General features: G+C 43.1%; 1 protein-coding gene across 5 annotated transcripts in view; it reads right to left on the bottom strand.

The window, feature by feature from the left end:
* LOC115181913 (E3 ubiquitin-protein ligase RBBP6) overlaps positions 1 to 15578 on the bottom strand; it is a 32119-nt gene extending 16541 nt beyond the window's left edge. For 2 of the 5 annotated variants that reach the window (XM_029743603.1, XM_029743602.1), the window contains exons 1-6: positions 12953 to 13077; positions 12723 to 12759; positions 7808 to 7849; positions 7401 to 7489; positions 5967 to 6063; positions 4617 to 4753 (exon numbers count right to left, since the gene is read on the bottom strand). In XM_029743603.1, coding sequence (XP_029599463.1) covers positions 4617 to 4753; positions 5967 to 6063; positions 7401 to 7489; positions 7808 to 7849; positions 12723 to 12746 — 389 coding nt within the window. In that variant the 5' untranslated portion in view covers positions 12747 to 12759; positions 12953 to 13077. Of the gene's footprint in view, positions 1 to 4616; positions 4754 to 5696; positions 5755 to 5786; positions 5937 to 5966; positions 6064 to 7400; positions 7490 to 7807; positions 7850 to 12722; positions 12760 to 12952; positions 13078 to 14507 lie in introns of those variants that run through there. The other 3 variants (XM_029743605.1, XM_029743606.1, XM_029743607.1) reach the window with 3 other exon arrangements.
* Positions 15579 to 16944: the final 1366 nt, after the last annotated feature.

Here is a 16944-nt window from a genome sequence, read left to right on the forward strand (position 1 = left end):
TGTAACACATTATATTATCTATAGTCTCTCCTTCTTACCCAGAGCATAGGCCTCCCTGTAACACATTATATTATCTATACTCTCTCCTTCTTACCCAGAGCATAGGCCTCCCTGTAACACATTATATTATCTATACTCTCTCCTTCTTACCAGAGCATAGGCCTCCCTGTAACACATTATATTATCTATACTCTCTCCTTCTTACCCAGAGCATAGGCCTCCCTGTAACACATTATATTATCTATACTCTCTCCTTCTTACCCAGAGCATAGGCCTCCCTGTAACACATTATATTATCTATACTCTCTCCTACTTACCAGAGCATAGGGCTCCCTGTAAACACATTATATTATCTATACTCTCTCCTTCTTACCCAGAGCATAGGCCTCCCTGTAACACATTATATTATCTAATACTCTCTCCTACTTACCAGAGCATAGGCCTCCCTGTAACACATTATATTATCTATACTCTCTCCTACTTACCCAGAGCATAGGCCTCCCTGTAACACATATATTATCTATACTCTCTCCTTCTTACCCAGAGCATAGGCCTCCCTGTAACACATTATATTATCTATACTCTCTCCTACTTACCCAGAGCATAGGCCTCCCTGTAACACATTATATTATCTATACTCTCTCCTACTTACCCAGAGCATAGGCCTCACCTGTAACACATTTATTATCTATACTCTCTCCTACTTACCCAGAGCATAGGCCTCCCTGTAACACATTATATTATCTATACTCTCTCCTTCTTACCCAGAGCATAGGCCTCCCTGTAACACATTATATTATCTATACGCTCCTTCTTACCCAGAGCATAGGCCTCCCTGTAACACATTATATTATCTATAGTCTCTCCTCCTTACCCAGAGCATAGGCCTCCCTGTAACACATTATATTATCTATACTCTCTCCTACTTACCCAGAGCATAGGCCTCCCTGTAACACATTATATTATCTATACTCTCTCCTACTTACCCAGAGCATAGGCCTCCCTGTAACACATTATATTATCTATACTCTCTCCTTCTTACCCAGAGCATAGGCCTCCCTGTAACACATTATATATCTATACTCTCTCCTTCTTACCCCAGAGCATAGGCCTCCCTGTAACACATTATATATCTATACTCTCTCTCTACTTACCCAGAGCATAGGCCTCCCTGTAACACATTATATTATCTATACTCTCTCCTCCTTACCCAGAGCAAGGCCTCCCTGTAACACATTATATTATCTATACTCTCTCCTTCTTACCCAGAGCCTATGGCCTCCGAACCATATATTATCTCTCTCCTGCTTTACCCAGAGCATAGGCCTCCTGTAACACATTATATTATCTATACTCTCTCCTACTTACCCAAGCGCATAGGCCTCCCTGTAACACATTATATTATCTATAACTCTCTCCTACTTACCCAGAGCATAGGCCTCCCTGTACAACATTATATTATCTATACTCTCTCCTACTTACCCAGAGCAATAGGCCTCCCTGTAACACATTATATTATCTATACTCTCCTCCTACTTACCCAGAGCCATAGGCCCTCCCTGTAACACATTATATTATCTATACTCTCTCCTACTTACCCAGAGCATAGGCCTCCCTGTAACACATCTATATTATCTATACTCTCTCCTACTTACCCAGAGCATAGGCCTCCCTGTAAACATTATATTATCTATACTCTCTCCTACTTACCCAGAGCATAGGCCTCCCTGTAACACATTATATTATCTATACTCTTCCTACTTACCCAGAGCATAGGCTCCCTGTAACCATTATATTATCTATACTCTCTCCTACTTACCCAGAGCATAGGCCTCCCTGTAACACATTATATTATCTATACTCTCTCCTACTTACCCAGAGCATAGGCCTCCCTGTAACACCATTATATTATCTATACTCTCTCCTACTTACCCAGAGCATAGGCCTCCCTGTAACACATTATATTATCTATACTCTCTCCTACTTACCCAGAGCATAGGCCTCCCTGTAACACATTATATTATCTATACTCTCTCCTACTTACCCAGAGGCATAGGCCTCCCTGTAACACATTATATTATCTATACTCTCTCCTACTTACCCAGAGCATAGGCCTCCCTGTACACAGTATATTATCTATACTCTCTCCTACTTACCCAGAGATAGAGCCTCCCTGTAAAAGATTAATTCTCGATACTCTCTCCTAACTTACCAGAGCATAGGCCTCCCTGTAACACATTATATTATCTATACTCTCTCCTACTACCCAGAGCATAGGCCTCCCTGTAACACATTATATTATCTATACCTCCTCTCCTCTTACCCAAGCATAGGCCTCCCTGTAACACATTATATTATCTATACTCTCTCCTACTTACCCAGAGCATAGGCCTCCCTGTAACACATTTATCTTATCTATACTCTCTCTCTACTTACCCAGAGCATAGGCCTCCCTGTAACACTTTATTATCTATACTCTCTCCTACTTACCCAGAGCATAGGCCTCCATGTAACACATTATATTATCTTACTCTCTCCTTCTTACCCAGAGCATAGGCCTCCCTGTAACACATTATATTATCTATACTCTCTCCTACTTACCCAGAGCATAGGCCTCCCTGTAACACATTATATTATCTATACTCTCTCCTACTTACCCAGAGCATAGGCCTCCCTGTAACACATTATATTATCTATACTCTCTCCTACTTACCCAGAGCATAGGCCTCCCTGTAACACATATATTATCTATACTCTCTCCTTCTTACCAGAGCATAGGCCTCCCTGTAACACATAATATTATCTATACTCTCTCCTACTTACCCAGAGCATAGGCCTCCCTGTAACACATTATATTATCTATACTCTCTCCTACTTACCCAGAGCATAGGCCTCCCTGTAACACATTATATTATCTATACTCTCTCCTACTTACCCAGAGCATAGGCCTCCCTGTAACACATTATATTATCTATACTCTCTCCTTCTTACCCAGAGCATAGGCCTCCCTGTAACACATTATATTATCTATACTCTCTCCTTCTTACCCAGAGCATAGGCCTCCCTGTAACACATTATATTATCTATACTCTCTCCTTCTTACCCAGAGCATAGGCCTCCCTGTAACACATTATATTATCTATACTCTCTCCTACTTACCCAGAGCATAGGCCTCCCTGTAAACACATTATATTATCTATACTCTCTCTACTTACCCAGAGCATAGGCCTCCCTGTAACACATTATATATCTATACGTCTCTCCCTTACTACCCGAGCCTAGGCCTCCCCTGTACACATTATTATCTATACTCTCTCCTTCTTACCCAGAGCATAGGGCCTCACCTGTAACACATTATATTATCTATACTCTCTCCTACTTACCCAGAGCATAGGCCTCCCTGTAACACATTATATTATCTATACTCTCTCCTTCTTACCCAGAGCATAGGCCTCCCTGTAACACATTATATTATCTATACTCTCTCCTTCTTACCCAGAGCAATAGGCCTCCCTGTAACACATTATCTTATCTATACTCTCCTACTACCCAGAGCATAGGCCTCCCTGTAACACATTATATTATCTATACTCTCTCCTTCTTACCAGAGCATAGGCCTCCCTAGTAACAACATTATATTATCTATACTCTCTCCTACTTACCCAGAGCATAGGGCCTCCCTGTAACACATATATCTATACCTACTCTTACCCAGAGCATAGGCCTCCCTGTAACACATATTATCTATACTCTCTCCTACTTACCCAGAGCATAGGCCTCCCTGTAACACATATTATCTATACTCTCTCCTACTTACCCAGAGCATAGGCCTCCCTGTAACACATATTATCTATACTCTCTCCTACTTACCCAGAGCATAGGCCTCCCTGTAACACATTATATTATCTATACTCTCTCCTACTTACCCAGAGCATAGGCCTCCCTGTAACACATTATATTATCTATACTCTCTCCTACTTACCCAGAGCATAGGCCTCCCTGTAACACATTATATTATCTATACTCTCTCCTTCTTACCCAGAGCATAGGCCTCCCTGTAACACATTATATTATCTATACTCTCTCCTACTTACCCAGAGCATAGGCCTCCCTGTAACACATTATATTATCTATACTCTCTCCTACTTACCCAGAGCATAGGCCTCCCTGTAACACATTATATTATCTATACTCTCTCCTACTTACCCAGAGCATAGGCCTCCCTGTAACACATTATATTATCTATACTCTCTCCTACTTACCCAGAGCATAGGCCTCCCTGTAACACATTATATTATCTATACTCTCTCCTACTTACCCAGAGCATAGGCCTCCCTGTAACACATTATATTATCTATACTCTCTCCTACTTACCCAGAGCATAGGCCTCCCTGTAACACATTATATTATCTATACTCTCTCCTACTTACCCAGAGCATAGGCCTCCCTGTAACACATTATATTATCTATACTCTCTCCTACTTACCCAGAGCATAGGCCTCCCTGTAACACATTATATTATCTATACTCTCTCCTTACTACCTAAAACACAAAAACACAAAATGAGCACACAGAGAGAGAGACAGAGAGAGAGTGTGTGTGTGTGTGGTACGTACGCGTCTATAGCAGGAATAGCGTATTCTCCAGTGCTGGTCAACATGGCTCCTTTAGTTCCTGGTTCAGCCTTCACCATAAAGCTCTGAGGGATCCCTTTACTGGTCCTGACTGGCTTAGGAGCCTCGACACTCTTATCCTACAACACAGATACCATATGTCATGTTATGTAGTGTATATGTAGTGATCCCTTTACTGGTCCTGACTGGCTTAGGAGCCTCGACACTCGTATCCTACAACACAGATACCATATGTCATGTTATGCAGTGTATATGTAGTGATCCCTTTACTACAACACAGCACGTAGGGTTAAATCATGTTGTGTTATGTAGATTCTTACCATCTGCATGGGGCAGTGTTTGATGTAGTGGTCATTCTTTCCACAGCGAAAGCAGGTGTAGTGTTTATGTAGTGTACACTGACCAGACAGTGTATTAGGTACACCAACCAGTTAATGAAAATGGTTTGCTCCTACAGACAGTGAGTCACGTGGCCGTGGCTTGTTATATAAAAGCAGGCAGACAGGCATCGAGGCATTCAGTTACTGTTTGATTGAACATTAGAATGGGCAAAATTAGTGACCTAAGCAACTTTGAGCGTGGTATGATCGAAGGCTGACGGGAGCGCCGGTTTCCAGTATCTCAGAAACGGCCGCCCTCCTGGGCTTGTCACACACAACACTGTCTAGGGTTTACTGAGAAGGGTGCGACAAACAAAAAACATCCAGTCAGCGGCAGTCCTGTGGGTGAAAACAGCTCGTTGATGAGAGGTCGAAGGATGATGTCAATAATCGTGTCAGGATTTGGGGTAAGCAGCATCAGTCCATGGACCCATCCTGCCTGGTGTCAACGTTACAGGCTGGTGGCGGTGGTGTACCGTTGTCCAATCTGCAGCAACTGCATGATGCCATCTCGTCAGCACGGACCGACATCCCTGTGGAATGTTTCCGACTTGAAGAATCTATGCCCTGAAGAATTCAGGCTGTTCTGGAGGCAAAGGGGGGGGGTTCCATCCCGGTACTAGATGGGTGTACCTAATAAACTGGCCAGTAAATGTATATGTAGTGTTATGTAGATTCGTACCATCTGCATTGGGCAGTGTTTGATGTAGTGTCTGTTCTTGCCACAGCAATAGCAGGTATAGTGTATATGTAGTGTTATGTAGATTCGTACCATCTGCATTGGGCAGTGTTTGATGTAGTGTCCGTTCTTGCCACAGCAATAGCAGGTATAGTGTATATGTAGTGTTATGTAGATTCGTACCATCTGCATTGGGCAGTGTTTGATGTAGTGTCCGTTCTTGCCACAGCAATAGCAGGTATAGTGTATATGTAGTGTTATGTAGATTCGTACCATCTGCATTGGGCAGTGTTTGATGTAGTGTCCGTTCTTGCCACAGCGATAGCAGGTGTAGTGTGCAGGAGGCGGTCCGACGGCCTTCTTAGAGTAACTGAGGAGAGACACAGAAAAACACATTGAAAAAGGTCGAGTCAGTGAGCACCAAGTAGACCGCAATACTGGGGTCGATTCCCACACAACTAAAGAGCGTTGAAGCGTGAGGCTAAACTTGTCCCCGTATTGGTCTCGTAGCTACCACATTGACGCATGAACCGTACCCGTACACAGAAACTTGGTGACAGAGAGCATCATCTTGCATCACCCATCATCTGCAGTTCATCCTGCCACTGAGTCTCAGTTTAAACACTAGACTAAAGTTTACTAAAACAGCAGAGGTGTGGAGTCCACTGTCAAGTCGGACTCCAGTCACAAATTTGATGACTTGAGACCCGACTTGATAGAAAATAAAACTTGACCTCTACTTTGACTTGAGGACTAGAATTTGGCCAGGATATGTAATATTTTGTCACTAATTTTCTGGCACGGAGTCTCCGTAGATTATGCTACTTCTCACGCAGCTAGAGACAGACTGATTGGCTAGTGAATACTTATGTAAATGTCATATTTGACAAATTTTTTATACATTTGGAAACATTTCTAAAAATGTGTTTTTGCTTTGTCATTATGGGGTATTCTGTGTAGATGGATTACATTGTCCCCCCCTCATCAATTTTAAAATAAGGCTGTAACATAACAAAAATGTGGAAAAAGTCAAGGGGGGGGGTCTGAATACTTTCCGAAAGCACTGTATAACATATCTTTAGATGGTTCTTCATTTTTAACTAAAATGTTAGATGAGACCTGGGGACTATACGATTCTATTTGGAGTTGAAGACATTGTATTTATAGATATTTTTTTTTACGTGACTTGAATAAAATGTGTGATTCTACAGATGCCAGAGAATGCTACGTGCATTGAGCCAACTGTAAAGTTTGGTGGAGGAGGAATAATGGTCTGGGGATGTTTTTCATGGTTCGGGCTAGGCCGCTTAGTTGCAGTGAAGGGAAATTTTAATGCTACAGCATACAATGACATTCTACAAGATTCTGTGCTTCCAACTTTTTGGCAACAGTTTTAAGGCCCTTTCCTGTTTCAGCATGACAACTCCCCCCACGCACAAAGCGAGGTCCATACAGAAATGGTTTGTCTTTGCAATTAGTTATTTTAGTTTGCGCTCGTTAGCATATTTAGCTAGCAGCCTCCATGGAAATTCTCTATCAGTTGTGCTAATTTTGTTAGCATTCCAGTAATGGACACACAATGGGATTTTTGTTGTTGTATTTTCAGCACTAAGACATTAATACTGTAAATCCTCTGGGATGAGAAGGACGGCATGACAATGTGATCATGTGGATACCGCCCAACCCTACTGTGGGTGTTACACTCACTGTATGGGGTCATATTCACTGTTGGACTGGGACATCATGGCTCTGATCTTGTCATCCTCTGATGCATTGGCCTCCGCAAGGTTGGCAGTCTGAAGAGAGAGGGAGGGGGATGGGGCGAGGGGGATGGGGCGAAGGGAACGGGGCGAATGAGGAGAGGGGAACGGGGCGAGGGGGACGGGGCGAGGGGGACGGGGCGAGGGGGACGGGGCGAGGGGGACGGGGCGAGGGGGACGGGGCGAATGGGTGAGAGGAATGAGGAGAGAGAGATGAGGAGTGGAGTTAGAGGAAGATGACAAGAGTTAATCAATTTACATTTTAATTCATGCCCCGAATTAATGAGTTGAAATTAAATTAACCCCAACCTGATTCCCAAAGACCAAACACACAGAGAGAGAGAGAGACAGTACCTTAGAGAGCTGGGCCAGGGAGACGGACGGTGAAGAGTCGGTCTGAAGGAGAAGAGCAACATTAAGACAAAACAGAGTCAAAGCGGACATCACCACCTGTCTGCCTGGGAGCAGACACTGGCTCAATCTAGAGATGGCATGGTTTCCTGTTTCCTTCTGAAAAGACATTGGAGAAGATACCATCCACCTGTCTTTTGAGGAGGAGGCAGGAGATAGGAGGTGAAGAATCAAGGACACACAGTAGATTGATCACCCATTCCATAGCCAGAAAGTCAGATTATATACATCCAGTCAACTCATATCACTAATACAATGTGACAGTTACACCAATGTTACGGTTCAGTAGTTCTGACCAGAAGACCATCAGGAATGTTACGGTTCAGTAGTTCTGACCAGAAGACCATCAGGGACACCATGTTGTAGGTTCAAGTTTCCATCCCTAAACACTGATCTGGGCTCAGTTCTTCATTTCCACATGAATGGTTATGTCCTTACATAATTGGTGGCAGGGAAGCTGATCCTAGATCTGTACCGAGGGGACGAACGCAGCAGAGCCTGACCATTTCCTCACCGTCCTTCTCCTCCAATACGACGTGAGGAGGAACCGCAAAACATTGAGGTTCACACAGGGGGGGGGGGGTACATTGGTACTACAGCCTGGCTAGCTACACCAGTAGTAGTTGGTACTACAGCCTGGCTAGCTACACCAGTAGTAGTTGGTACTACAGCCTGGCTAGCTACACCAGTAGTTGGTCCTACAGCCTGGCTAGCTACACCAGTAGTTGGTACTACAGCCTGGCTAGCTACACCAGTAGTTGGTACTACAGCCTGGCTAGCTACACCAGTAGTTGGTACTACAGCCTGGCTAGCCACACCAGTAGTAGTAGTAGTTGATATTACAGTCTGGCTAGCTACACCAGTAGTAGTAGTTGGTATTACTGCCTGGCTAGCTACACCAGTAGTCGGTAATATAGCTAAGTTAGCTACACCAGTAGTTGCCGTTTGTATTACAGCTGAGTTAGCTACACCAGTAGTCGTAGTTGGTATTACAGCTGAGTTAGCTACACCAGTAGTCGTAGTTGGTATTACAGCTGAGTTAGCTACACCAGTAGTCGTAGTTGGTAATACAGCTGAGTTACCAACTACGACTACTTGTGTAGCTATTACAGCTGAGCTAGCTACATCAGTAGTAGTTGGTTTTACAGCCTGGCTAGCTACATCACTAGTAGTAATAGTGGTTGGTACTACAGCCTGGCTAGCTACATCACTAGTAGTAATAGTGGTTGGTACTACAGCCTGGCTAGCTACACCAGTAGTAGATGGTACTACAGCCTGGCTAGCTACACCAGTAGTAGTTGGTACTACAGCCTGGCTAGCTACACCAGTAGTAGTAGTCGGTACTACAGCCTGGCTAGCTTCACCAGTAGTAGTAGTCGGTACTACAGCCTGGCTAGCTACACCAGTAGTAGATGGTACTACAGCCTGGCTAGCTACACCAGTAGTAGATGGTACTACAGCCTGGCTAGCTACACCAGTAGTAGTAATAGTTGGTATTACAGCTGTGCTAGCTACATCACTAGTAGTAATAGTTGGTATTAGAGCCTGGCTAGCTACACCACTAGTTGTAGTAGTGGTTGGTATTAGAGCCTGGCTAGCTACACCAGTAGTAGTTGGTACTACAGCCTGGCTAGCTACACCAGTAGTAGTTGGTACTACAGCCTGGCTAGCTTCACCAGTAGTAGTTGGTACTACAGCCTGGCTAGCTACACCAGTAGTAGTTGGTACTACAGCCTGGCTAGCTTCACCAGTAGTAGTAGTTGGTACTACAGCCTGGCTAGCTTCACCAGTAGTAGTAGTCGGTACTACAGCCTGGCTAGCTTCACCAGTAGTAGTAGTCGGTACTACAGCCTGGCTAGCTTCACCAGTAGTAGTAGTCGGTACTACAGCCTGGCTAGCTTCACCAGTAGTAGTAGTCGGTACTACAGCCTGGCTAGCTACACCAGTAGTAGTTGGTACTACAGCCTGGCTAGCTACACCAGTAGTAGTAGTTACTACAGCCTGGCTAGCTTCACCAGTAGTAGTAGTCGGTACTACAGCCTGGCTAGCTTCACCAGTAGTAGTAGTTGGTACTACAGCCTGGCTAGCTACACCAGTAGTAGATGGTACTACAGCCTGGCTAGCTACACCAGTAGTAGATGGTACTACAGCCTGGCTAGCTACACCAGTAGTAGTAATAGTTGGTATTACAGCTGTGCTAGCTACATCACTAGTAGTAATAGTTGGTATTAGAGCCTGGCTAGCTACACCACTAGTTGTAGTAGTGGTTGGTATTAGAGCCTGGCTAGCTACACCAGTAGTAGTTGGTACTACAGCCTGGCTAGCTACACCAGTAGTAGTTGGTACTACAGCCTGGCTAGCTTCACCAGTAGTAGTAGTTGGTACTACAGCCTGGCTAGCTTCACCAGCAGTAGTAGTCGGTACTACAGCCTGGCTAGCTTCACCAGTAGTAGTAGTCGGTACTACAGCCTGGCTAGCTACACCAGTAGTAGTTGGTACTACAGCCTGGCTAGCTACACCAGTAGTAGTAGTTACTACAGCCTGGCTAGCTTCACCAGTAGTAGTAGTTACTACAGCCTGGCTAGCTTCACCAGTAGTAGTAGTCGGTACTACAGCCTGGCTAGCTTCACCAGTAGTAGTAGTCTTTACTACAGCCTGGCTAGCTACACCAGTAGTAGATGGTACTACAGCCTGGCTAGCTACACCAGTAGTAGATGGTACTACAGCCTGGCTAGCTACACCAGTAGTAGTAATAGTTGGTATTACAGCTGTGCTAGCTACATCACTAGTAGTAATAGTTGGTATTAGAGCCTGGCTAGCTACACCACTAGTTGTAGTAGTGGTTGGTATTAGAGCCTGGCTAGCTACACCAGTAGTAGTTGGTACTACAGCCTGGCTAGCTACACCAGTAGTAGTTGGTACTACAGCCTGGCTAGCTTCACCAGTAGTAGTTGGTACTACAGCCTGGCTAGCTACACCAGTAGTAGTTGGTACTACAGCCTGGCTAGCTTCACCAGTAGTAGTAGTTGGTACTACAGCCTGGCTAGCTTCACCAGTAGTAGTAGTCGGTACTACAGCCTGGCTAGCTTCACCAGTAGTAGTAGTCGGTACTACAGCCTGGCTAGCTTCACCAGTAGTAGTAGTCGGTACTACAGCCTGGCTAGATACACCAGTAGTAGTAATAATAGCTGTTGTTGTGGCCCTTTACTACACTATGGGCTAACAGGATTAAAATCAGAGCTCGGCAACAGACTATGGGCTAACAGGATTAAGTCCAGAGCTAGGCCACAGACTATGGGCTAACAGGATTACATTTAGAGCTAGGCCGGTCTAGATAACAGACTATGAGCTAACAGGATTAAGTTTTAGAGCAAGGCTGGTCCAGGTAACCGATTAGCTCACGTTACACCAGTTAACACAAGATCCTACTTCTATGGTAACAGTTGAAGTTAACCATGTTGCCTTCACTACTCCTCATCTGCAGCAGTGCCTGGAGTGAGGAGCTATGGGTCCACTTAGGATGATCTATCTAGCGCATTATGGAAACACTACAAAACAGTATAATAAAATGTGTTCCTTTAAACAATACTTTCACTACAATAACCATTATACAACAGTAGTAAACAATAGCCATCATAACACTAGTCAAGGGACAAAGGGGAAAAGGGAGGGTAGAGAGATCTGGTTTAGTAAGCTATAAACTCTTCGTCGTTGTCATCATCATCATAGTAGAGGCTGGTAGGTTGGGAGGTTCAGAGGTCACTGTGAAGGGAAGACACAGGGTCTGGTGTGGTGGTGCACGTGCTCACAACAGAACACATAACCTCTTTATTGACAGTTCTGGCAGCGTACAGCAGCAACCAAACACAACCCTGTCGCCACGGGAACCTACCATGCCACACAGTCAGCCCCGTTAGAACCCTGCGATGTCATAATAGATCATTTCAGTGATGTCATAATAGTCTCTGTGACGTCGTAATGCTATCATCATCATCATCATCATCATCATCGCAACGCTTTTTGTTTTTTTTGTAACTCTGTACCAAACAAGATCGTGGATTCAGTAGTCATCATAGTAAATACTTAACACCTAGTTTACAGTTTAGCTTTAAGTAAAAAATGATTGCAAAGTAGACAAAATGCATTGTATTTCTAAGTAGTTTGGAGTAAAAAAAAATATATATATAAAAAAAATACTTTCTTGAAAGAACAAAGGATCAACTATGTCCAGCCCATATTAAATGTCAGAATAAGATGAGAACAACATTAGGACAGCCAAATATCAGCAATTAACTTCAGTTTGAGAACACTGTTGAACAGGAAGCAAATTATTTACTGATTAACCCCACCCCCCACACACACACACACACAGTCACACACAGGTATCCATACAAATCTATGCATTAGTCTTACAGTCAATACGTCACAAAGTCATTGCTACAACACCATGTGAAAGAAAAAGCAGAATTCCCCATTCATTTGAGGTAAAGCAGCATAGTAATAACCAGGCATCATCATGCCTGTAGGATTATGAAGCATTGTCTCAACACACAGGGGGGGGGCTCTGTACAGTGGCAGGCTAACAACACCACGCTAACCGTTGTTTCAATATGAAATACAGTCACAATATAGTTCAGATGCATCAACACATTGAACAACATTAAAAACACATTGAGTTACACAACAGAGAACAGCAGTTGGAACCATCAAAACAGAATATTATCACCATGACAACTCAGAGTTAACTGGTGACCAATCAGAACAGAGTTTACACAGTATGTTTAACCAAAAAAAATCAGAGCAGAGATGATAAAAGGAGGACAGAGATAGTAAGGAAATGAGAGTGCTTGTTACATACGGGTCTCGAGGATCCAGCAGCCATGTCAGAACGGTCACTACAAACAAACAGGAACAAACAAACATGTCAACAACCACCACAGACATGGACTATAAAACAGAGAGAAGTTGTAGCTTTAGAATAGCTGTGGAGGTTATTAGGATCAACAGGCGATGGGGGGGGGGGGGGGGGGGTTACTACCATACTCATGTCATGCAGATACACAGGGTCACGATGTCATAGCTACGTACACAATGAACGTTCTGCCTGCTGGTTTGACCCCTCCGATGGGGGTGCGTCTGACGATCACTGATGAATGTTTGGGGATGTGAACCTCCTCATCAGTGTACTCTGTAGAAGCACAAGGTACACAGTATATATCATCAGTACTGTAGTCTGTAGAAGCACAAGGTACACAGTATATATCATCAGTACTGTAGTCTGTAGAAGCACAAGGTACACAGTATATATCATCAGTACTGTAGTCTATAGAAGCACAAGGTACACAGTATATATCATCAGTACTGTAGTCTATAGAAGCACAAGGTACACAGTATATATCATCAGTACTGTAGTCTGTAGAAGCACAAGGTACACAGTATATATCATCAGTACTGTAGTCTATAGAAGCACAGGGAATATAATATATCATTAGTAATACATAGTGTTTGGGGATGTGGACATCAACAAAAATAAAAAAAATCTGTTAAATTCACATCTTTCTTCCCTATGCAAAATGTCACCCCAGCCTAAGCTCTTAGAGAGATTGGACTCAACATCTCTTCCCCATGAGTTCCTAGAGATTATACATATGCTTTTGTTGATGGGAAAAGTTTTATGTTGGTTCCTCAACAATGAGAAACACATTCAGTCTGCATGGTCAATGCAGCTAATGGAACAATGTTGATGACAACAATGCTGTTTTCACTTTGCTTCTTAATATAAATCCACTAGCGTTCAAAGATTAACGTTGCACTATTATATTTACATATACAAACAGCTAGCTTGTCATTTCTTAGCAAGTACGGGCCTAAATGTTGTTAGCCGCTAATGCTAATATCCTGTTAGCTGGCTAGCTAATTGATGTAGAGTTATAGCAAACGTACTTATACAGTCTCGTAATACCTCAAATCAGCATGTTGTTTGTACAACAGTATCGTCTAAATCAAAGAGGTATAAACAAAGCAAGAATATGTTAGCTACATGAAGTAGGTAAGAGAAAACATTCAATGTAGCCAAAGACTATATGTTCCCCTAGAAACACTTAGGTTCCGACCCTGTCACAAGGTCTCCCTCATCAAAAACACTGTATTCAAAGTGCCCACTATTAACTATAGAATAATCATTATAATTCCAACAGTTGACAAGTGTTTTGCTCTAAATCGCAAGTTCAATTGCAACATTTAGTTCAAAATATGACCCATATCGCGCAGCCCTACACGACAGCGTGGAAATGATCTCAAATGAGTGCAGTAAATGCAGAAATGTATGAACAGGCTGAAAATTGTTTTATAATATTAAATTAAAGCAAAAATAAATCAGAATGGAGAAAGACCACATTAGGGTCACGCACTACTCATAAAGCAAATTTAGCATTTATATAATTACAAATATATATTTTTTTGGGGGGGGTCAAACACAGTAATACAATCCAACTTTTGTATCTATATATAGATATTTTTTTAGGCCCATATCGCCGATCCCTAGCAGGAAGTACACACCATAAAACTGCATAGAATCCCTGACATCAGCTCGTTGTAGAACAACCTGTACTAAATGCCGGCGGCGCTCTTGGCTCGGTCTCACCTTCACGGGTCTGTGCGTTGGTGATCTGTAGGTCACAGTCGGTGGCTTTGAGGCGCTCTCTGCCCATAATCTGCCGTTTCAGCTCGGCTAGGGTGATGTGCAGCCCGTCAAAGGTCACGGTGTTGTAGTCCAATTTGGACGAGAATTTATAATGAACACACGACATTCTCACAACTATCACTTAAATCAAACTCAGACAAGGGAAAACAACAAGTTAGTTAATAAGAATAACAATAACCAGTACTCGATATGATCTGAGACTGAAGGGAAAGCTACCAGTTTAGTCTAAGATAATATCGAAGGGAAAACAGGCAATGAACTAAGAGGAAGTATTCACAGATAGTCCTTGTAGCTGTATACGTCAAAGACACCAAGCTACTAGTAGTGAAAGGCCGGGACACCAGCAAGCAGCGTCTTTAACCCGGTCAGTTCGTTAAGAGTCCGGTAAAACACAAGAAAAGTACAGTTCCAGAAGTGTCCATTACGGTTTTCACGGTTAATACAGTCAGTAGAGTCTCTCGCGGAAACACGGGCCTTGTAGCTGCTGAAAGCAGCGAGGCGCCGAGTTCGCGGTTAGGAGTCCATGCGAGGCCGCAAGCTTCGCTCTTCCGCCGTAAATGGCTTAGTCCAAAATCTTCTATCCGTCCGGAAACTGAAAATCAAACGTCCAAAAAAAAAGAAGTCCTCAAACGATCTTTTTCGGAGTTGCAATCCACGCAGGAACGATGTTTATCCTTGTATGACCTACGATGAAATTATGAGACAAGTAAATCTGCGGCCTAGGTCAGTGTACCTACCACTCAAAACAAAAACATTAGCCGCAGCTAACGTTAGCATACAGTACTTGGGTAGCTAGTTAACTGGTTAAAAAATGGCCACTTGAAACAACCACTTTAATAACCAGTTAGCTTAGGCTCTTATTCAAAACGACGGTAATTATCTCCTTCCAAACTATCATTTTCGTTGTTTAAATCCATAACATCCATTTCGACGGTCTTTCCGTTGCTCCTCGTTGTCTTCTGAACATCATGGCGGGCCCGGAAACTGGCCTGACAAGAAAACGGAAACGACCCCCCCTCCTCTCTTTACTGCTCATTGGCGGACAACAATCTATAAGGTGCAACCTACTGTGCTAGGTAGTAAAATATCACAAAACAAAGTTTTTTGATGAAAATATTCATACTAACTAGCAAAAACAACAACAACAAAAATGATACATACAAATAAATACAATTCACTTTACTTCTGTTAAAATCATAAAGTGGAAACTGATCCCCACAGTTTCAGGAGCATGGGAAGGCGGGGTAGTTCTTATATAGCAACAAACCACTTGAAGGTCTTCCGTTGTGAATTCTTTCAGGCCCAAAAAACTTTTGTTCCGTATCCACAATTGATGTCCAATTATTTATTTTTTTTAAATGTTGACACTTGACCAGTACAGTTATTAACAGTTACAATAAACACCACAAAGCGAAATGTCGGTTTAGACGTTTGGGGACGTGTGCAGCTAGCGCCCTGTAGTGAGCTGTAGAATGAAGCAATAAGGCCCGAGGAGGTGCGGTATATGACCATATCGCACGGCTAAGGGCTGTTCTTTAAGAACGACGCAACCTGGATGGCCTGGATAGAACCCTTAGCTGTGGTATATTGGCCATATACCACAAACCCCTATTATAAACCCCTATTATGGTTACCAACATAATTAGAGCAGTAAAAATAAATGTTCTGTCATACCCGTGGTATCAGGTCTGATATACCATGGCTGTCAGCCAATAAGCATTCAGGGCTTAAACCACCTAGTTTATAATACACAATAAACCACTACATTGTAGAATAATAGTGAAGACATCAAAACTACCCTTTGCCTTGATGACAGCTTTGCACACTTGGCATTTTATCAACCAGCTTCATGAGGTAGTCACCTGGAATGTATTTCAATTAACAGGTGTGCCTTGTTAAAAGTTAATTTGGGGAATTTCTTTCCTTAGTGTGTTTGAACCAATCAGTTGTGTTGTGACAAGGTGGGGGGTATACAGAAGATAGCCCTATTTGGTAAAAGACCAAGTCCATATTATGGCAAGAACAGCTCAAATAAGCAAAGAGAAGCGACAGTCCATCATTACTTTAAGACATAAAGGTCAGTCAATCTGGAAAATGTCAAGAACTTTAAAAGTGCAGTCGCAAAAACCATCAAGCGCTATGATGAAACTGGCTCTCATGAGGACCACCACAGAAAAGGAAGACCCAGAGTTACCTCTGCTGCAGAGGATGTTCATTAGAGTTACCAGCCTCCGAAATTGCAGCCCAATAAAATGCTTCACAGAGTTCAAGTAATAGACACATCTCAACATCAACTGTTCAGAGGAGACCAGGTGAATCAGGCTTTCATGGTCGAATTCCTGCAAAGAAACCCCTACTAAAGGACACCAATAAGAAG

The sequence above is a fragment of the Salmo trutta genome, unplaced genomic scaffold (assembly GCF_901001165.1).
Source record: "Salmo trutta unplaced genomic scaffold, fSalTru1.1, whole genome shotgun sequence".
Taxonomy (NCBI): Eukaryota; Metazoa; Chordata; class Actinopteri; order Salmoniformes; family Salmonidae; genus Salmo; species Salmo trutta.